This window comes from Notamacropus eugenii, chromosome 1 (assembly GCF_028372415.1).
Source record: "Notamacropus eugenii isolate mMacEug1 chromosome 1, mMacEug1.pri_v2, whole genome shotgun sequence".
NCBI lineage: Eukaryota > Metazoa > Chordata > Mammalia > Diprotodontia > Macropodidae > Notamacropus > Notamacropus eugenii.
In genome coordinates, this window is record NC_092872.1 from 429,442,100 (window position 1) to 429,464,915 (window position 22,816).

The window sequence follows — 22,816 nt, forward strand, 5'->3', positions numbered from 1 at the left end:
GCACTTTAAGTGTATATGTGTATGTATACACATACATAATCTCAAAAAGATAAACATATCTAAAGATAAAGATCTTTCTGTTTTTCTATACTGAATTGGGTTTTTGATGAGAAGTATTAGGTTGAAAGAATAGGGAGATGGTTTGGGTCCCATCAGAGACCATGAATGTCTCTATTAGTCCTAGAACCCAGTATATCAGAGGTTGAGACAAAGGTCACAGGCTACTGGGGCTGTGAGGGTCAGAGAACACCAATCTAGAATACCACCATTAGAAGGAACCTTAGAGATCCTCTAGTTCAGCCTTTATTTTTATAGAGACTCAAGATAATTAGGTGATTTGCTCAACATCACATAGTTAAAGAGTGAGAACAGCAACCCAAGCCTTTGGGGGCCATGCCTGGTCCATGACACTATGCTGCCAACATCAACGACCTGCTCTTTTCATTCAGAGATCATCCCAGGCATCAGTAGCCAAGACAGAGACAACAGAGCCAGGAGAGAAGAAGTCAGGTATACTGATCCAGAACCCCCAGATCCACCTGTCTGCTTGGGTAAGTTAAAGAATGTCACCAGTACAGGGACAGACATGTTTATTGATAAGTTAGAACATGTATAGACTAGGAAGTTCTCATGTTCTCCCACTCTCAGCTCCCCTCAAGTCTGATTTAAGGGCAAAATTGATCATCACTCCTTCCATTGTCTCCATCTCCTCTGAATTCCTTTCATCGATGGGTCTTCTGAGCCAGGAATGGAAAATATTCTAGAATAAGGATGGCGTGATACAGAGTGCACCCTAGAAAAGGACAAATCAAAGTATCTTGGATGAGAAGACTATCTAGCACATAGAGCAGAGATCTATGAATTTATTGGTAGAAGTATTTGTTCTGCCTTCATGAATCAACCCCATATGCCTTAGTAGATTGTCACTAAGAATCACTATGGCTAAAAACAAGTAAAGTCTCAATGACCAGCCTTCTGACCTCTCTCTGAACCATCTAGGCTCATCCTCAAATGGCAGACACAGTCCCTCACCCACCCAGTAGCTACTCTTTTATGCTTTGGTAGGCCCAAAGATTAAGAAATGGATGGGATATTAGAAATAATCTAGTCCATTTACCCAATCTTATAGATGGAAACACAAGTGACTTGTCCACGTTCCACACGGTTATTTTATTAAGTGGCAAAATATGGATTCAGACCCAGGTCCTCTAACTCTAAGTCTAGAATTCTTCTTATTGCACCGTGCTATCTACTTCAAAACTTCATTCTTACTAGATACAATTCCTCTGATAATACTGACTGAAGGGTATGAATTTTCTTGAGCTGGAAAGGTTACCTGAGCTGCAAACTGAGGGCTAAGAGCCTCCCTCAGAGGTAAACAATGTTGCTACGGACAGAGCAGTATCAGCGCACTGAGAACTGATGGACAGTGGCAAAGAGGGAAATCTGAGGCCATGTCATTGCTTTAATTTGTCCCTGAATTGCCTAATCAGCAGAGGCTTACACCTGTCTTTGAATTCTTATGGCCAAGTTCAGTGTTGTGTGATGTATTGGTGCTGGTGTTGGTGGTGGTAGTGGTGGAGGTAGTGGTAGTGGTGGTGGCGGTGTGTGTGTGTGTGTGTGTGTGTGTGTGTGTGTGTGTGTGTGTGTGTGTGTGTGTGTGTTAAATGGCCTAAATATATCCACACATATGGCTCTCATGTGAGGCAGTATGTGGTTCAATGGAAAGAAGATGGGATACCAGCCATGCTGCCTTTGGACTGCTTTGGATCTCTCCATCATGCCTTCCTCAGGAAGTGCATCATTGGGAAATCTCATTATCTTATAAGACTGAATCAGTCTGGTTCTCACGTCTCATCAATACCCCTTGCTCCTCTAATTGGACCCTCTGACTAGAGGGCAGGGCCTTGGGACTCAGGACAGGGCTCAGCATAGTCTTTCTCCACATTTTCCATCAGTTGCACTGACTTTTGAACTTTTCTGGAACTCTCCACCATGTCCCTATGCTTGGTACCTTCTCCACTACCTTCCTTAAGGCTACCTCCTACTTTTCATCTTCCTTTTGTGTGTTATCTAGAGGCAGCTAGTGGCACAGCAGATAGAGTGTCAGGCCTGGAGTCAGGAAGATCTGACTTTAAATCCAACCTTAGACACTTACTGTTTAATCCTGGACAAGTCACTTAACCTCTGTTTATCTCATCTGTAAAGTGGGAATAATAACATCTACCTCCCAAGGTTGTTGTGGAGATTGAATGAGATAGATAATTGGAAAGCTCTTAGTACAATGCTTGGCACATAGCAAGTGCCATGTAAATGGGTTATTACTATTATCTTCCCCCATTATATTGTAAAGTCATTGAGGGCAGGAACTGTCTTTGTTTTCATTTTTATTTGTATCTCCAGCTCTTAGCAGAGTATCTGGCATGTAATAGGTGTCTAATAAATGTTTATTGATTGATTGATTTGAATTGGAAATCCAGAGCACTAAATTCTAGTCTTGGTTAGATTTATTATGCAACTTTGGACAAGTAGCTTTCTTTCTCTGTTCCTCCAAGATCAATATTCTTTCCCCTTCATTCTAAGGCCTCCCAAAAGCAGCAGTATCAGGGACTACCAGAATGTCTTACTTACCTCAATAGGAATCACTTTGATTTCATCATATCCAAAGTTCTTAAAGATGGGCAAGGAAATTCCATCTCGCAATAAGCCTTAAATAAAGCACATGTTTTTGAGTAGGAGGAGAGGGCTGTTCCCAGGAATCTACCATTTGCATTTTAGGCATCTTGGCTTCTTAGGATATGCCCTGGAAGCTCCACAGTGGAGGTATCCTCACTCCCACCAACTTGGGCCTCCCTGACACCCTACTTTCCCAGCTTCCCAAGACCCTTCTCTCCCTTGTCATGTCTTTGGGGAGCTTACAAGAAAGGTACCACCTTTTGATATCTTTCTTCTGTTCCAAACCCATGGCCTACAGGGTAAAATCCTCTACCTTTGCTTGATCTATTCCTTATGGAATCTCCTTTATCTCCCTTTTCCACTGTGGGATTTCTAACCCTCCTTTAAAATTCAACTCAAATGCATATTCTCTAGGAATGTCTCTGATCTCCCCTTTCCCCTTCCCCATTTCATAAAATATATTCTTCCTTAAATATCACTTAGCATCTTGTTTGATTCTCTAAGGTACTTACATAATAAATATTGCATATTGCAACTATCTATGTTTGTATTTTAATCCATGCTAAACTATGAGTTCTACAAGGACAGGAACTATATCTTATTTTAATGTTATTTATCTGCTTTAACACCTAAGACAAGGCCTTGTGTACAATATGCACTTAATAAGTATTGATTGACATTGGAGGCCCTTTAAAATCTGGTACAATTTCCCTCCATCAATTTATCTCCAGCCTTAGGTCCCAATTACTCGCCCATTAATGCCCCAGTTCAGTCTTCTCAATAATTCACCACCATTACATATACATTCTTTCTTTTCCTTACAAATTCAAGAAGCATCTATTGAAAACATTTTGTATAGGGAACATGCTATATGAGATGCTTAGAGACATAGACACTTTAGATAAGATAGGCTAGTTAGGGGAGATGATATCAATACAGATATCTCTAATATATAATATACAAGATATACTGCACTAAGAAGTAAGTCCTAGCAATCTGGGGTTCTGGTCTGTTTCAAGCTCTACCATTGATTGGAATCTTTGATTAGCATCTTTAGATGTAGAGGTAGAGTTTGACATTACATATACATTCTTACCTTCTAGGTCATTGCTCAAGATGCTCCCCTCCCACTTTTCCCATTTTCTCTCTAACTCTACCCAACCTTCAAGGTCCAGCTAACATCCTGCCTCCTCCAAGAAGCCTGCTCTGACTACCTTTGCCATGACAGGCTTTACCTCCCCAACCATTTTGAGTGGCTATGCTTACCATTCTGGTCTGGCAACAGCACAGCAAATAAGATTTGGTTTATCACACTCCCCATAAGTTCAGGCTGCAACAACAACAAAAAAATGAAGCGTTATACTCTTGCCCTTGCAGTGATTCTTCTCCATAGTCCTGCAGGCTTCAGCTAGTCCCAGGGAAAACAGGTGAGAGAGAATGCGTATGAGGAATTTGGTGAGGGGAAGAAGGAGGGGAGAATACATGGCTGATAGAAGCTTGCCTCTACTGCTAAATGGGACAACTGAAATCTTAAGCCCTTTGGTGGGGAAGCAAGATCAGATATGAAAGTTGGTACACTGTTGGAGGTGGGAAAAGTTAGGAATCTTTAATGGTGGTCCCAGGGCCAAGAGGAGGGAGAGAACAGAAGATGGCACCATCATAAACTCTGTCAAGCTTCCTGCATCAGACTAATGACCCTGGAGTATAGATGGGACCTAAGAAAAGATCTCTTCTAGGAGCCCAACCCAAGAGAGGAAATATTTGTAAATCCTTCTTTGATTACCCACTGCTTCTTCCACAAAGGCTCTGATCCCTCCCTGGTTAAAGGGAATTCATTCCTCCTCAGGTTTCTCATAACCTTTGGACTGGATTTTCTTTTGCCCTTGTCACACTCTCCCTTATAAATGCTTATTTGTACACATACAATATCTCCCTTAATAGACTGCAAGTAGCCTAAATGGTAGATGTCATGCCATTTAGCATGTTTGTGCAGCCCAGTGCCAATCACATCGTCCTAAACATAATAGGCACTTAAATGTTCATTGGATTGAATTGAAGTCATGACCTTGTCCTTGGAATCATAGATTGTCAGAGCATATAGGGTCCTTCAGGATCTAAAATATAAGTGAATTAGAGGTTCAAACAAGGTTCTAAGTGACATTTGAGGGAGAATATAGAGATCTAGAGGTCTAAGCCTTTTATTTTAGCAATGGGGACTCTATGAATCAGAAAGGGATGCTCCCAACTTCACTGAGGTCAAATCTATATAAACAATGTGAGCCAGCTTGACAAGGATAAGAGAAACCCTGGCCTGAGATACAGAAGTTGCAGGTTCAAATACCAACATTTGGGCAGACTGATTTGGATATGTGTATCCTTAGACAAGTATTTTTCTTTATCTGGATCTCAGTTTTTCCCTATCTTAACTTCCCCTCCCTACGCCATGACCTAGAGAAAAGTCCCTTTGCTATAAAGCTGATCATCGGCTTCCCACAGGTAAGAAGTCATCATCATTTGACCTGAGAAGTCCAGGACCTGGAATTGGCTTATAAAGACTTAATTAGATGACCTCTAAGACCCATTCCAGGTTCATTGGTCTACAATTTTCACTCTGAATGGAGAATATAGAAAATGGCTTACATAAGTCAGACCTAAAACCCTGTACAAGGAGAAGCACTTTTGTTTGTTCCTGTTCACAGCATTTGGACAACGGTTGGCACCCAGCACTTGGTCTCAGATGGTTGGTCTCTAGAACCCTAAGTGCCTGGGCTGTGATGATGTCTAGGGAAAGCTGGTCTTAGACAAGTCATTGAGACTTCTGCCTTTTCCTTGTATGAGCCCAATTTAAGGGGAAAGGTATTTTGTCCCCCTGTGACTCCAGCCCAGGCTCTCATTCGGTTGATGGGTGTCGGACTCAACACTGATCAAATTGAAGACTTACACTGAACAAGCCTGTTGCCGAGTTCATCAGATGGATTCGTTTAGAGCTGTAACAGAAGAGCCAACGTCAGAATAATCTTGAAGGGCAGGAACTGTGACTGATTTAAATTTCCAATGCCCCTCAACACTTAATACAATGATTTACAGAGAAAAGGTACTTTAACAAAGGTTTGTTGGATGAATACATGAAGGAGTGGTGTTTTATGTTTTTACCTGATTCCTTTGAGGTTGAGAAAGAGTTTGTTTCCTTTAGTGTAGAACTGACCTTCAGAGCTGGCTTCCTGTAAAAAGAAAATTGTGATTTGACCTGAAAAGCTGCAGGCCTTGAGTGAAAGCAACTTTTTAAAAATAGGAGCTTAAGGCGCTAAGGGGGCAGGGGACATTTACTATAGGAGACTGAGCAAAGGTCAGAAGTTCAAGTACCACATCAAGAAGTCAGCTCCTGTTCATTCTTCAGAAGAGTTAATGGTCATGGAGGCATTTTGGAGAGTGGTAAAACAAAAGGAACCTGAGATTTAGGGTCAGAGATCTGGAGTTGGAATCTTTACTCTGCTACTTGTTGCCTATGTAACTGTAAGTCACTTTAAATCTCTTTCAATTTCCTCATCTCAAATCACAGGAGTGGACTGGTTAATTTCCATTATCTCTGAACTGTGACAGTCAATGCTTTGAGGTCCTTCATATCTCTGCTTACCTGAGCAATACTGGAAGTCACCTAGCTTCCATGAGCCTCAGCTTCTTAAGCTATAAAATGAGTGGGTTGAGCTAGATGATTTCTAACTTCCTTTTGTATCTCTAACTTTATGATTCTATAATATAAATGTTCCTTCTTGTTCTGACATTCTCTGTTCTCTGTTCTAGGGTCCCTTCCAAGGCTGATATGCTAGAAACCCACAAAAGACTTTGCTGATTTTGCTAAGGGGCTTTGAGACAATGGTGGCTGTTGGTCAAATTACTTACAATGCCCAAGGTAAAAAGAGGCCTGGTGGCTTTGTTGGTAGCGAACACCTCAAATACAATCAACTGGGCTATGCTGACACTTCCAGCTTTCAGGGTGACATCTGGAGGTTCCAGGATGAAGATCTTCACAATCTGAGTCGGTTCCAACTGTACAGCAGCCTGAATAATGATAACAGCTCATGCACATCTAGATTCTTTCACAGTTTTTACAGCCCTTCTTCACAACAATTCCATGAGGTGTATAGCATGTGGATTTTATTATTCCCCCTTTGAGAGATGAGTCAATTAGGGCCCAGAGGAAAAATGACTTAACTTTCCTTAAAATCCTCTCATAGATCCTCATAGCCGCACTCTGAGTAATGCAGGACAGGGATGGGATTATTTCCATTTGGCAGGTATGGAAAGTAAGACTTAGAGAGTAGGGTTCCTTAAGGATGAAGGACCCAAATCTCATGTGACTCTATGCCCTAAAGATAGGTAGCTCTAGGGCCCTGGATTACTTGAAGCAAGCCTGGAAGCATCATTTTTTTTTGAGGGGAGGGTATAGGCATAGGACACAAGAGGCAACAAGATAAACTGTGGGGTAATACATGCAGAGGACTTGGAAGGTGGGGCAAGTGAGGCACTAAGTTTAGAGCATGTTACTTTCTCTACTGGTGTGGGGACTATAGCTAACTTTTGATTTGTTACATAAATGTACAGGCAGAAGAGCCATGGATAGCCCCTCCACTCCCTTCTCCCAGTAGACAATCCAAAAACCATTTCTAAAGGGAAAACTTAATTAACTGCGGCTCTTCCATCTGAAAGCCCGCACTGAGTGCATTTATTTTGCTCTCTTTGGTTTCCAGAAGGGAAAAAAATGATAAAAAACAAATAAATAAAAATCAAGCTGATGTATAATGGAAAGAGCACTTAGTTTAGAATTGAAGGAAATGAGTTTGAATTTCAGCTCTTCAACTGTGAGCCTAGACAAGCCATTTTATTGTCTTTGGGCCTTGGTTTCCTTATCTGAAAAATGAAAGGGTTGAACTAAATGATCTCTACTATCTCTTCTATTTCTAAGAGTTCTTCTAGGATCAAACCTTCTGATCCTAGTTAAAAAACAAAAATAGCTGAAGTTAGGTTGGATTTATTTCTAATCCTCTGCCCTTTTCCATCTGTTGTCTCACCCTAGATGGGAGGAGAGATTGCCCTAGGAACCTCCAATAGGAAACAAAAATTTTTATAGTGTTCTTCAACTTCACAGTATGAGAGAAAAGGAACTCCAAATCTACACTAATCCCTATAGAAATCACTACAGAAAACTCTTAGGCCAGCTGAGTGTCCTAAATCGCCCTGTTCTACTAGAGATTTCCCTTCCATCATTAATGGAGATTGGACTCGAATTGCTGCCATACATTCCAGCTAGGTTTAAGGCCTCAGGGGTTACAATTACCCACACGATGGTGGTCACTACTTTGGATTTTTTTGGAAGGGGAGGTTAATAACTGTATTTAAACTCAACTTCCTTCTCTAGTTCACTCATTCCTGTCTAGTGTTTTTTCCCCTCAGCTCTCCAAACAGCTCATTAGAAGGATCTCTTAGATAGGGACACTTGGTTTGACCCTGGATTCCTTGAGCCTATCCCATCCTGGAGCAATTACAGACAGACAGACACTTTACTAAGAGATGTGGAAAATAATATAGAGAATAGACTAACCCTTGTGTTGATTTTGCTGAGGACTGATTTTAGTTGATGAGCCAAATCAGGAAGCTAAGGATAAAAAGAGACCAAAGGCTGTTAGAGATTGAATAATACCAGAAAACTGTTTTAATGATTGTGTGACCTTAGGAAAACCCCTTCCCCTCTCTGGCTTCAATTACCTCATCTATAAAATGGGGGTGAGATCTCTAAAGTATCATCTAATACTCAAACTTACAGCAATAAATTAATTGATAGATTAGAATGGAATGGATAATAGAAAATGAAAAATCAATTTCTCTCAGTTACAATGAGATCAAGAAGATAGTGTTCTGGACAGTTCCACATTCTTGGAGCTAGATGTAACTCTCAGAATAAGAATCAGATTGTCTGGTTCATACCATACATGAGCATGAATATTGTCCATGGCATACTTAGCCATGCTGTTTACTCATACTACCAATTCAAGACACAGTTGTAAAGTCTTGGTGCCTCCTTTGTATCCCATCAGTCAGACAATCAACAAGCATTTATTAAACACTTACTATGCACAGAGCTCTCAGGAGACAAAAAAAATGGTCAAACAATCTTGTCCTCCAGGAGCTCACATTATATAATGAGAGAGATAACATGGAAATAAGTAGGTATATAAGAAATAGGCAGAGTAAATAGCAGACAATCTCAATGGAGGAGGGACTGGAGCTGGGGAGATTAGGAAAAACTTCTTGCAGAATATAGGATTTGAGTTAATTCTTGAAGCAAGCCAGGGAAATGAAGAAGGAGACCATTCCAAACATGGGGAACAGCCAGTGCCAAAAGCATAGCTACGGTAATGGAGTATCATGTGTGAAGACTAGCACATTGGCCAGTGTAGTTGGATGGTTGAGTGTGCAGAGAGGTGTTAAGTGTAAAGAAGAGTAATGTGTAAGAAGGAGTAGTGGCATACAAGAGTGGAAAGAAAGGTAGGAAGCGACTTGGTCACAAAGAGCTTTAAATGCCAGAGGACTGGAATTGATTGAGTAAGAAAGTTACATGGTTAGATCAGCACTTTAGGAAAAATCACACTAACAGCTGAGGGGAGGAGGACCTGGAGTGGGGAGATATGTGAAATTTGAGAGCAATTAGAAGACTTTTGCAGTAATCTAGGGCCTGTATGGTACCATGGTATCATGATGGTGGCTGTGTGAATGGAGAAAAGGAAATTAATATGAGAAAGTCTGGAGAGGTAGAAATAGCAAGATTTAGCAATAAATGGGGAGTGAGAGTGAGGAGCTGACAATGATACCAAGGTTATGATCCTGAGTTTCTGGGGGTATGATAATGCTCTAGGTAGTAATAGGCAAGTTTGGAAGAAAGGAAAGATGGGAAGGAAAGATAATAAGTTCTGCTTTATGCTGGTTGAATTTGATATGTGACTGACTATGGGACAACTGGTTAAAGATGTCCAAAGACACAGGATGTAATTCAGAAGAGAGATTAGGACTGGTGATACAGAGATATAATATATAGATAAGAATATGGATATCCATGTACACATACACACAAATACATTTATAATCTAGGAATCATCTACATCAAGATGAGCATTGAAGTCATGGATGTAGATGAAATCATCAAGTGATATAACATAGAAGGAAAAGAGAAGAGGACTCAGACAAACATGGAGGACAAACATGGTTACCATGTGTGATATGGACAAAGAATTAACAAAGGAGACTGAGGAGTGGTGAAACAGGGAGGAGTAACAAGAAAAGATGGTATTACAATAACCTATAGGAGAGAATATATCCAGGAGGAGATCATCAAAACTGAGAAAAGGTTCTTTGATATGGCAATTAACAGATCAATGGTATCTTTAGAGAGAGCAGTTTCAATTGAACAATGAACTCATAAATGAGATTTCAGATGTTTTAAAAGAAAATGAAATGAGAGGAAGTGAAGGCAAAAATAGATAGCTTCATCGAGGAATTTAGCTGAGAAACTGAGAAGTACAGGATTATGACCTGTAAAGAAGGTAAGGTTAAGTGAGGATTATTAAAAGGTGGGAGAAACTTGGATGTGTTTGTAGGTACCAGGAAAGGCACCACTAGACAGGCAGAGAGAGAGAGAGAGAGAGAAAGAGAGAGAGAGAGAGAGAGAGAGAGAGAGAGAGAGAGAGAGAGAGAGAGAGAGAGACGGAGAGACAGAGAGAGAGAGACAGAGAGAGAGATGATAGTAGGGACAGTCTGCTGGAGAAGATGGGAGAGGATGGGATTGATAATACACATAAAAGGGAAAGGGAGCAGCTAGGTGGTTCAATGGAGAGAGTGCTGGGTTTGGAATCAGGAAGACTCATCTTCATGAGTTCAAATCTGAACTCAGACAACTAAGTCTGGAGGGGTGGAGATGACATAGCATATTCATAGATAAATCAATAGAAAATGTACATATAACAAATTCAAAGAAATATCACTGTTTGTGGAGGGAATGGTCTGATCCAGGAGACTCAGGAAAAGCTTTCTGTAGGCAGTGGCCCTTAAATAGAGCTTTTGGGGCAGCTAGGTAGCACAGTGAATAGAGCACTGACCCTGGAGTCAGGAGGACCTGAGTTCAAATCTGGCCTGAGACACTTGACACTAGCTGTGTGACCTGGGGCAAGTCACTTAACCCCAATTGCCTTGCCTTCCCCCCTCCCCCCACCCTCCAAAAAGAGAGAGCTTTGAATAGAACTAAGGATTCCAGGATGCTAAGTTCAGAGAGGTGGACTTGTGGGCACTAGGGACAATCTTTGCAAAGACACAGCAACAGGAGACCAAATGTAGAGGGAGTAATAAGACTGAAAAGGGTTTTAATTGTTAAGTAGAAGAATTTGAATTTCATCTGAGGAAGAAAGGGACCACTGAACATCCTTGAACAGGTGAGTGACATGACTGAGACTCTGCTTTCTAAAAAAAAAAATCCCTTTGGTAATTGTGTGGAGAATGGATTGGAGAGGGAAGACTCTGGAGTCAGGAAGCCCAATGAGGAGACTACTGTTGTACTCCAGGTGAGAGAGGATGAGGGCCTGCATTGGGGTAGTGTCTATGTGGGTGGAGATTAGGTGGAGGATGGATGAAGTATTGTAGGAGATTTTCTCTTTCTTTTACAATGGAGGGAAATTTAGAGGGAGGTTGTCTAAAAAGAACCTCAGTTGCTGCCGTGGATAGAATGCTGGGCCTGGAATCAGGAAATCCTGAGTTCAAATCTGGTTTCACAATACTAGCTGTGTGACCTTGGGCAAGTCATTTAATCTGTCTGCCTCAGTTTCTTCAAGTGGAAAATGGGGATAATAAGAGCACCTATCTCCCAGGGTTGTTGTGAGGATCAAATGAGATAATATTTGTTAAGGGCTTGGTAGGTGTTCAGTAAATATTTGTTTTCTTCCTTTTACCTGATAGGAAGTTGAACTGGATGTTCTTTTCAGTATCTTTAGATTCTTCCATGCTGTGATTCTACCCACATCTCACAGGCAGTCCCTCCATAAGGTTGGAGTCGCTTACCACAGAGTCCAGAAGAACTGTTAGCTCCTTGACAGGCAGCAACGTCCCAATAATAGAATTCACCACCTCCTGCGTCACTATGAAACTGAATGCAGAGGTATCCAACTTGGGCACTGTCAGAGAGCTCAGGGAGTTATGGAAGACACTGATCAGCTTTCCTTCTGAGTCCTGAAGCTTGGCCTGGGGAGATATATGGGCAAGAGGAAGCTGGGAAAGGATTCCATTGGTGTGGCCTTCTCCATGTGAGTTCTGATTGCATCTCTGGGTAAGAGAGCACAGCTGGCCCAGGGCTTTCTGCTCCCTGGGTTACCTGTCAGAAAGCCACAAGCATGCTATGGGGAATAGCTTTAGCTGCTAGGAGCCTCAGGGCCAAGTTCACGCCCTAGCTGTGATGAAGAGTTGATCAGGAGAGCCAGTCACTTCCCTGCTTTGGAACTCAGGTGTTTTCTTCTACCAAATGAAAGGACTGGACTAGATGATCTATGATTAACTCCAGTTCTGTTATTCTCCACTTTAAGGGCTCCTTTAGCTTTGACAACCTATGTTCTAGGTTTTAAGGGCTCACTCATTTCCAAAATTCTATGATTTGCATTCTAAAGCCCTTTTCAACTCTGACAATATAGGTTCTTCTTTTCCTCTAAGACAAAAAAACAAAACAGAAACAAGCTATTCAAGGGGGTCTAAACCTATATATTCTCAAAAACTATGAAGAGACAATGGGGCTTGGTGGTGAGCATGTCCTTTAAAGTTAGGAAGGCCTGGATTCAAGTCCCATCTCTGATACATTGGCAATACTCTAGCAAACTTTAAGGCTTTAAACTATAGGGAAGGTACCATCCCTATACCAATGATATCCTAGTTCTAATCCTGCTTGAATGGAAGTAAAGTTGGATGGAATATGGTTCTATTTATCCATCTGTCTATCTATCCATTGATCCACCATCCATGCATCTATCTATATCTATCTATCTATCTATCTATCTATCTATCTATCTGTCTGTCTGTCTGTCTGTCTGTCTGTCTGTCTGTCTGTCGGTCTGTCTGTCTGTCTGTCTGTCTATCATCCCCATGTAGGCTTAACCTAGATGTAAGGAAAATGGAAACCTCAGAGTGAGTGGTTAGCCCCATATTGGAATGGTAGTGATTACACATTGCTTCCAAGAATAGGGAGCCTAAGGGCGGAGGGACTAGTTTTGGAGAACTGCAATACCTTTTTAGGGCTTCAAGGGGAGACAGAATCTAGAGGACTTCTGAGCTTTGTTCAGTGTGCACATCAGATCCCACACCCTACCTACTGCCTCTTTAAAGACTTTTAAGCGTTTATCTATCAGTTCTTTTCTAGATGGGCTAAAATAAGCATATCGATGACGATCAATGGACAGTTATACTCACATTCATATCTAGCTCAAAGTAGTTGTCCACAGCTGAAGATGACAGGACCCCAAAACTAAGGGAACTGGATCCAACTGATACCGGTACTATAAAAGCATAGCAGAATATTTGCTAAAAATGCACAATATGATACATATAGAATACACTGGACAATAGTATGAAGTATTGGAAATAGACTTAGACTAAGGGGCAGGTCCCATCTAATTCTGACATTCTGTGTTCTCAGGTCCCTTCCATCTCTGACATTCTTTGGCTTTATGGTTAAGATGTTTAAAGACTTCTGCTTTGAGATAAGAGTGATTAACTCATTAATTAGTCTGTTAATAGCCCTGCAAAACCACTGCAGAGCCAGGGAAATGGGAAAGAGGGAAAGAAAGGGAGATAGAAAAGCAAAATTATGGCATCTTGCCTTAAAGAGCTTAGAATGTAATAGGGAGGGATTGGACAAAAAGCCAAACCCATTTCCAGGTCATTTAAAAGCCTCCACAGTTACCCTCAAACTACCTTTCTAGCCTTATCTCTGTTCCCTGATAGGAAACTTCTGCTTAAAAGTGTCACCTCATTATACCGCCTCCACCAACAGTTCCTTGCTGTTTAGTTGTTTCAGTCATATTTTACTCTTTGTGACCCCATTTGGGGTTTCTTGGCAAAGATACTGAAGTGGTTTACCATTTCCTTCTCCAATTGATTTTACAGATGAGGAAAGTGAGGCAAACAGGAGTAAGTGATTTGCCCAGGGTCACATAGCTAGTAAATGTTTGAGGTCAGATTTGAATTCAGGTTTTCTTGACTACAGGCCCAGAGTTCTATCCCCTGTATCATTAGATGCTCTCAAAGGTTTCCACTTATGTACACTTTCCACCCTATTTCCTCATATATGGATGTCTTTCTTCCTTATCCCTACTCATCCAAATCTAATCTATTCTCCAGTTGCTCAGCTAAGGTTCTATCTTCTCTAGGAAATTTTCCTTTGGCCCAGTTCATAGGTTGGTCCAGATGCCTTCTAGAGTCCCTTCCAGATCTTAAATTCTATAGTTTCTCTTTGGCTGGACTTCCTCCCTCCCTCCTTCCCTCCCTCTCTCCCTTCCTTCCTTCCTTCCTTCCTTCTTTCCTTCCTTCCTTCCTTCCTTCCTTCCTTCCTTCCTTCCTTCCTTCCTTCCTTCCTTCCTTCCTTCCTTCCTTCCTTCCTTCCTCCCTCCCTCCTTCCGTCCTTCCTTTCCTTCCTCCCTCCCTCCCTCCCTTCCTTCCTTCCTTCCTTCCTTCCTTCCTTCCTTCCTTCCTTCCTTCCTTCCTTCCTTTCTTCCTTCCTCCCTCCCTCCTTCCGTCCTTCCTTTCCTTCCTCCCTCCCTCCCTTCCTTCCTTCCTTCCTTCCTTCCTTCCTTCCTTCCTTCCTTCCTTCCTTCCTTCCTTCTCTCCCCTTTGTCTGTTTTTCTCTCCTTTGTCTCTGTTTCTCTTTGTCTCTCTCCGTCTCTGTTTCTCCTCTTTGTCTCTGTCTCTCTCTTTTGTCTTTCAGTCTGTCTCTGTTTCTCTCTATCTCTGTGTCTCTGCCTCTGTCTCTCCATCTTTCTCACTGAAGGGTCAGGTCCACACAGCAGTTTAAAGAGTGACATAGCACCCCCATGTGGCCGGGATGAAAATGGTACCTAAAACTTTGATTAAGTCTACAATCAACAAATGGGAACAGCTGCCCCTATACTCCTATACATTTCCTCACTTCAGGAAGGCAGCTATATTTTGGTGATTCACCTCCCCACCTACTCTACCTTTCAGTACCTGCCCAGTAATGATATCCAGATTTTACTTGTCTGAATCTCAGTCTCCTCATCTGTAAAATAGGGATAATAAGACAAGTACCAATTGTAAAAGTTTAACTGAGAAGAAAGTGTTTTACAATTGTTAAAGTGCTAAAAAAAATGTGATTTTTTTGTGAACGGGAAGAAGTCTGGATCCCTGTGATTTAGTAGAGGTAGGAATGCAGAATGGCAATTCAGATGTATCCATAGCCTTTGAGATTTGCTTGAGGACAATGAGAAGTTAAGTGACTTAGCCATAGCCTTGTAGTTTGTGTGTGTCAGAGGCAAGACTTGAACCCTAGGTCTTTCTAACCCTGTGGTCCTCTTCTATCCCTTATGGCAGGATGCACATTTCTACTGATGATGATGCTGGTGATGGAAGTGGTGGTGGTAATGATGGGACAACATAGCAAAATGGAAAGAATAGTGATGTGACAGGTGGAAGACTTGTATTCAGATCTTATCTCTGCCACTTTCTACCTATGTACTCTTGAACAAATCACTTCTTTTGCCTGGGCCTTGGTTTCCTCTTCTGTAAAAATGAGGAGAATGACTCCTCAGATTGCTCCTGACTAGCCCTAAGTGAAGCTAAATTCTATTGCCCTCCAACTTTCACCTTTTGCTCCTAGTTCTGGCCTCTGAGGTCAAGTAGGACAAGTCTTCTCCCTCTGTCCTATGATGTCAGAACCCTATGGGAAGGATAAGAACAAGACCTTTCTCTTAGATTCATACTGACTCCTTATGGGACAGATGGAATGGATGTCATGAGTGACCAACATTCAAGCAAATCTTCATGATTATCCCAGGGCTTTATGAAGTACTCAGCTCTAGGTAGCTGATAATACTTTATACTTTCCTAGCTTTCCTTGTTCTCTGCTTATTGAAATCCTTCCTTTCTTTCAGTGCTTCTGTCAGGTACTTTTCCTAATTTCCTCTCTCCTTCCAGCTTAAAGTGATCTCTTCTTCTTGAGTTTCTCACTGAGCTTTGTCAGTATCTCTTCTTGGCACATATATTCCACTTCAGCATTTCAAGAAATTTATTGGATTTCATTGATATGTTTCCTCCCTTTTCTGCTGACACAGTCTCCAAACTCTACCCTTTTATTAGACAGTCTTCATTCCACATAGAGCACTAGAGGAAAACCATCAGAGTCTCACATTCAATTTTGTTGTACTTATCTGTATCTATGTTTTAGTCCCCTACTGGATTATAAGCTCCCTGAGAGCAGGAATTGCATCTGAACCAACTTTGTGCCCAAGTGCCCACAAGAGAACCCTGTACATGGCATGTATTTAATTTGTTGAACTTAATTCTCAGAAGATGGAATATTTCTTTCTCTTTCAACCTAATTATAGTGCTGAGAAGCCTGTAGGCTTCTATCTTCTCTAGAATTTCTCTGAAGAATTTCAGATGATCTCAGAACTTTCAAACCCTTGAGTTTCTAATGCTACCCTACCTCATGTTCATTTACAGTTGATTGCAGTATATAAGTCTTTTCCATAACACTGTAAATTCTACAATGGGAATGGATTATGAAACTTCTCTAATAAAGTCTCTGGGTGACCATAGGCAAGCCATTTGTTCTCTTTGTACTTCAGTTTCTACATTTGTAAAATAAGATTAATAACACTTGACCCATACACCTCCACAATAGCTGTGAGGAAATGACTCTATAGATTTTAAAATCATACTAGCAATAGGAGTATGCATGAGAAGTACTGGGCATATATTAGTCACTCAATGAAGATGAAAGTGACCGATCTGGGGAAGGCTCCCTCCCACTCCCACCCATACCCCAATGTTAACAGCAGGCTTCTCAGCCCAAGAGGCAGAAAATGGGATTCATTTGACAAGGAAAGAAAAAGACACGAAATGCCTAGGACTTACAGGTTGACCAAGTGTAGATTTTGGAAGTCATGCTCTTAAAGGCACTTTCAATGACTGGGCATACCTATAACAACAAAAATTTTGGATTTCAGTGGAGGCTTAGTACTGCTATACATCTAGCTTAATAACTTATGCAGTCTCCCATGGAGACATGAAGCAAAGTGTCACAGTGTTAGTATGAAGCTGATTAAAGGTTTCATCTCCTAGATATTCAAGTGGAAGGGAGGAAGGAAGGAAGGAAGGAAGGAAGGAAGGAAGGAAGGAAGGAAAGAAGGAAAGAAAGAAAGATTTGGAAAGCTAAAGCCTAAGTCCTAGGATCAGAATTGAGAATTACATAGGACTTCATTGGTCATCTAGTCCAACCTATACACCAAAAGAATCTTGCTATGACATATCCAGCAAGTTAACTCAACAATCTAGCCTCTTCTTGAATGCAGGAAGAGAGAACCCCTCACCACTCAAGCCTTGTGATTTGGCTCTTAGATACCGTTAATTGTTACGAAGTTTTCTCTGACATCTAGTCTAAATTCACCCCTGTAACACCACCCAGTACTCTTGATTAGGCCTCCTAGGGCTAAACAGAGGCAGTGTAATCCCTTCTCCACATACAGCCCTTTTAATATTTGAAAACAGTTATTGGTCAAAAAAGAACAATTAGGCATGATGAGAAAGTCCATTGAAATGTCTGTACAATTTCAAGTCAGTGACAACATTGGATTCAACCTACAAAAATTTAGTTTACACACCACTTTTCAGCCCAGCAAAATGTGACATTGCTTCGCATAAGACAGCCCAACAAAAGAGTTGTAAGATAGGAGTTGTTTTGTAGTAAAACATGATTTGTCTGCAAAGGAGGCAAAGGTCAGGTTGTAACTCTTCTTGAGCAAGACTTTGTGTTGCTATCTGACCCATATGATTATTGGCAGTCCAAGTATTTAGTCTCTTCAATTGTTGAATTTGATAAAACCTCGGAGTTGGGTGAGCATTCATGGAGCATCTAGTACAGTCCCAAAGGTAAGCAGACATCCTGTCCAAAATATCCTGGACAAGCAGTCAACCAACCTCTGTCTGAAGACCTCCAGTGAAGAGGATACCAATACCTCCTGAGGCAATCAGCTCCACTCTGGGACAGTTCTGATTTTTAGAAAATTCTTATAATGAGCTGAAATTGGATTCCCCTGGGGCTCCCACCCACTGCTCCTACTTCTACCCTCTGGAGCCAAGTAGCAATGAATGAAGGAACAGATATGTATTAAAATACTATGTGCCAACCTCTGTGAATACAAATAGAAATCAAGAAAGTCTCTGCCCTTAAGAATATCTTAAGTAATTCTTAATCTGGGGTTCACAGACTTGATGGTTTTGTTTTGTCTAATTTTATAATTTAATTATTAAATTTAATATGACTGATTTCCTTTGTAACCTTGCATATTTTATTTTCTGCATTTAAAAATATTCAGAGAAGGAATCCATAGCACTCACTGGACTGGCAAAGAGGTCCATGACACACAAAGGTTCAGAACCCCTGGTCTAATCTGTCTTTACCACAATAACCTTCCAGATATTTGAAGACAGCACTCATACCTTCACTGTCTTCCTTTTTTTTCCAGCCAAAACATCCATGGTCAAATTGGATTCACTTAATTCATTACCAAAGGTTCAGTTCTCACAACTAAAATGATTCCTTCTAATAATAATCTAAGTTATATGGTAGTTGTTGTAGAACACTGAAAATAAATAAAATTAATTTTAAAAATTATATAAAATAATTCCTTCTTCCTAAGAATGGCCCAGCTGTTGCCATTGTAGAGGGGAGGTCACCTGGTCGGTTATTGGCATGAATGTATTCCCACAATCTTATGCTGTCCCACCCATAAGGAAAAGGCATCACACTCACGTCCTTTTTCACTAAGGTGGGCAGTGCTGGCGTCAGGATATTAATAACCTTTTTCATTAAGAAGTTGACTGCAAAGGAGATCCTGCCCAAAATAAAATAGGGAAATATGAAAAACAACAGTAACAGTTATAATGGTACCAAATGACACTTCCACGTAAATATTTTGAGGCTCTGTAATGACATGGTGTGGAGACTCAGTCCACTGGTACAGAGCAATTCATAAGAGTTCACATTTATCTAGAACTTGAAGTTTGCATACATGATCTCTCTGCATTTTCCCAACATGTCTTTGAGATTGATGCCATTACTACCCTTATTTTACAGATGAAGAAGATTGGGCAGGCAGAGGTTGGACCTTGCTTAGGCTTATAGAACTAGTAAATGTTTGAGGTAGGATTTGAATAAAGATTTTCCTGATTCAATATGCAGGGTTCTATCCACTACTCCACATTGCCCCATACCAATGTATAACTTAATAAATGATCTTTGGGAGTTTCTGTGACCAAAAAACCCCATCAACTTGAGATTTACTAGGTGATGAATTTCTTTAAACTTCAAATTGATGCTTGGACAAGAAATGTATGATTGATTATTGAAACATTTCTAGCTTTCTAGGATCTGTAAGAATCTGTGTTTTTCTAAAACAGCCTTTAAAAACTTAGATTTGCTGCCAGAAAAAGCATAGGAAGAGATTTTGGTGCAGTCTTTACATGTAACATTATTTGACATATATGTACAAATATTATGTATTACACAATATGAATGTATATATACATGGATATAAGCACACATACCTATTTGCTTATATATACATGTGTGTATGTGTATATATATACATACATATACATATACATGTATGTACTAATTTAAAAAGAGGCAGATGTTATATTGGATAGAAAGTTGACCTCAGAGCCAGAAATATCTGGGTTCACACTACCCTACTGACACCTAATAGTTGTGCCACCCTGGGTAAGTCCCTTGCTCTCTCAGTGCCCCAGGTAACTCTTTTCCCCCTCAACTTCTTTACTTTTATTAATTTCCCATTTCTTTCTTTAAAACAATTTCCATAGCTTACCATTTTTATTCAATTTTATTTTATTTTATTTTCAGTTCCAAGTTCTCTCCCTACCCTCCACCCCTACCCCACCCACTGAGAAGGCAAGAAACGTGATACTCATTACACATATGAAATAAAACAAAACTTTTCTATATTAGCCATGTTCTCCCCCCCCCAAAAAAAAAATCAAGAAAAAGAGGAAAAAAAAAACCTGTGTTCTCTGTCTGTCAGTTCTCTATCTAGATGTAGGTAGCATTTTTCATCATGAGTCCTTTGGAATTGTGGCAAATCATTATATTGACCAGAGTTACTAAGTCTTTCGAGATTATCTCCACAATAGTGTTGTTACTATGTAAATGGTTCTCCTGATTCTGCTCATTTCACTTTGCATCAGTACATATAAATCTTCCCAGGTTTTCCTGAAACCATCCCCTTCATTATGTCTTACAGCACAATAGTGTTTGTTCCATTATATTCATATTCCATAACTCATTCCCTAATTGATGGACATCTCCTCAGTTTCCAATTCTTTACCACCACAAAAAGAACTACTATAAACATTCTTGTACAAATAGGTATTTTTCTTTCATCTCATTATGAGAATAGACCTAGTTCTGGGTCAAAGGACGTGTATGTATAGTTTTATAGCCCTTTGGGCATAGTTCCACTTTGTTTTCCTGAGTGGTTGGACTAGTTCACAACTCCACCAAAACTCATTAGCCATCTATTTTTCCACTTTCCTTCCATTATTTGTCATTTACTTTTTTTGACATGTTGATGTGGTACCTCAGGATTGTTTTAATTTGCATTTCTCTAATTATCATTGATTTAGAGCATCTTTCATGCGACTATTGCCAACTTTGATTTTTTTCTCTGAAAACTACCTATTCATATCCTTTGGCTGCTTGTAAAATGAGGAATGGCTCTTATTTTTATAAATGTGGATAATTACATTATGTATTTGAGAAATCAGCGAAACTTGCTACAACATTTTTCTCAGTTTCCTGCTTTTCTTCTAATTTCAGCTTCATTGGTTTTGTTTGAGTGAAAACTTTTCAATTTTGTGTTATCAAAATAATGGGAAGCTAGATGGCACAGTGGATTGAATGCCAGGTCTGGATTCAGGAAAACTCATCTTCCTGTGTTCTAACCTGGCCTCAGACACTTATTAGCTGTGTGACTCTAAACAAATCACTTCACCTCAGTTTCCTCATCTGTCAAATGAGCTGGAGAAGGAAATGGCAAGCCAGAATCTTTGCCAAGGAAACTCCAAATAGGGTTACAGGGAGTCGGACAGTTCTGAACCACCACCACCACCACCACCACCACAACAACAACAACAAAGAGCCGGTAAAGGAAATAGAGAAGAGATTACTAGAGGGGAAGAACCAACAGACTTATGTTTTCTTTAAAGCCAAGAGTAGTTGTGTACAGTAGTGTCAAACTCAAATAGAAATGAGCCACTAAACTTTACATAAGGATCCTTGCATATTGACTTTAAAACCCACACATTAACATTATTTATGTACTATTGCATCTTTATTTTGTTAAATATTTGCACACTGCATTTTAATCTAATTGGGCCCTATTCAGGGAGTGTATTCATTCAGGTACATTTGTAATCTCTGTTCTAGTAAGATGAAATGATCACATGGGTCAGAAAAGCTATAGCAAGGGTAAGGACTGAATAAAGAAGTCGTTGAAAATGTAAAAAAAAAAAACATTAAAAGACTTCAAAATTCTGGTGAGCATAGGGTTTAGTTGTAATTTCAAAAGGCTAATGGATCATGAAGCATGTTTCTCACCTACTGGCAAAGAAGTAATAGATTTTAGATGTGGAATGAAGCATGTGTTTAAAAAAAATGGCCAAAATGTCAATTTCCTTATTTGTTATAAGGGAAGGTTTTTTTTGAGGGGAGAAGGGGGATATTGGGGAATAGGGTAGTCTTGGGGAACTGAAAGCAATATAAGCAAAAGAGTATCAATAAAACATTTCTGAAAGACCATTGAATCCAAGGAGGCCTGAATATTTTACCCCTTTTTGATCAATGCCAGTATCTGCAATGGGTCCACTAGATGGTGCAATAGATAGAGAAGTGGGCCAAGAGGAAGATCTGAATTCAAATCTGACCTCAGATAGTTACTATCTGTATGACCCTGGGCAAGTCACTTAATCCTTATTTGTCTCAGTTTCTCATCTGTAAAATGAAGACATACTGGAGAAGAAAATGACAAATAATTCTGAAGTCTTTGCCAAGAAAACCTGATGGAGCCACAAAGAATTGGACCTGACTGAACAGCAACATCTACAGAAGTTACAGGAAAATGAACTTTATGCTACTATAGAAAACAGATAATCACATTCTCTTGTGGCTTAGTGAGCTAGGTAATAGTAAATTTGTTGTTGTTTTATTTCCTAGGCATAAATTGTGTTTCTATGTCCCTACATTTATCATCTCAGGAGTCAAAGATTGTCATAAACCCCAGAAGTTTATCAACTTTATGAATAGTTTATCAATCAAGTTTTTCAATAGAAAGCCATTTCTATTATCATACTGTCCATACTACAATCTCCTTGTCAAAAATCAGACTGCCTGTACCAGAGACTATGATCAAGATGAACTTAATCTTTGAGGCCCACCTATTCTAATTAATAGATACCTCCTCTAGGCACTATTTTCAGAAAGTCCTAGCTATGTTTGCTTTCTTCCAACCTCTTTAGCCTCCTCCTTCAAAATGTCCTTCCTCTTTTTGGAACCACGAACCCTTATCAAATTAATTTTGCCATTGCTTCTTAATGGAGTGTATCATAGTCCCGTGTGACTTTACTCATCATTCTTATCCACAATTCCTCTATGGATATTATTTCCCTGATTAGAATGGAAGTACTCTGAGGGCAAGAAAATTCTTTGCTTTTGTATTTGTATCCTTAGCACTTAGCATAGTGCTTGACATGAATCAAGAACTTATTAAATATTGGTTCATTAATTTATTAGTGAAAAGGGATGAGAATC

The 22,816-nt window shown here is 40.1% G+C and overlaps 1 protein-coding gene and 1 long non-coding RNA gene across 2 annotated transcripts in view; one reads left to right on the forward strand and one right to left on the reverse strand.

Annotated features, from left to right (window-relative positions):
* Positions 1-433: 433 nt before the first annotated feature.
* On the forward strand, positions 434-10,178 carry LOC140518968 (uncharacterized). Its single transcript, XR_011972062.1, has 2 exons — positions 434-551; positions 6,478-10,178. It is a non-coding gene; the product is annotated as an uncharacterized lncRNA (long non-coding RNA).
* Positions 575-22,816, reverse strand: part of BPIFB1 (BPI fold containing family B member 1) — a 32,262-nt gene continuing 10,020 nt past the window's right edge. The window contains exons 5-15 of the mRNA XM_072631575.1: positions 18,746-18,827; positions 16,849-16,912; positions 13,168-13,253; positions 11,776-11,955; positions 8,276-8,329; positions 6,577-6,735; positions 5,830-5,897; positions 5,618-5,663; positions 3,943-4,006; positions 2,632-2,708; positions 575-793 (exon numbers count right to left, since the gene is read on the reverse strand). Coding sequence (XP_072487676.1) covers positions 761-793; positions 2,632-2,708; positions 3,943-4,006; positions 5,618-5,663; positions 5,830-5,897; positions 6,577-6,735; positions 8,276-8,329; positions 11,776-11,955; positions 13,168-13,253; positions 16,849-16,912; positions 18,746-18,827 — 913 coding nt within the window. The 3' untranslated portion in view covers positions 575-760. The remainder of the gene's footprint in view (positions 794-2,631; positions 2,709-3,942; positions 4,007-5,617; positions 5,664-5,829; positions 5,898-6,576; positions 6,736-8,275; positions 8,330-11,775; positions 11,956-13,167; positions 13,254-16,848; positions 16,913-18,745; positions 18,828-22,816) is intronic.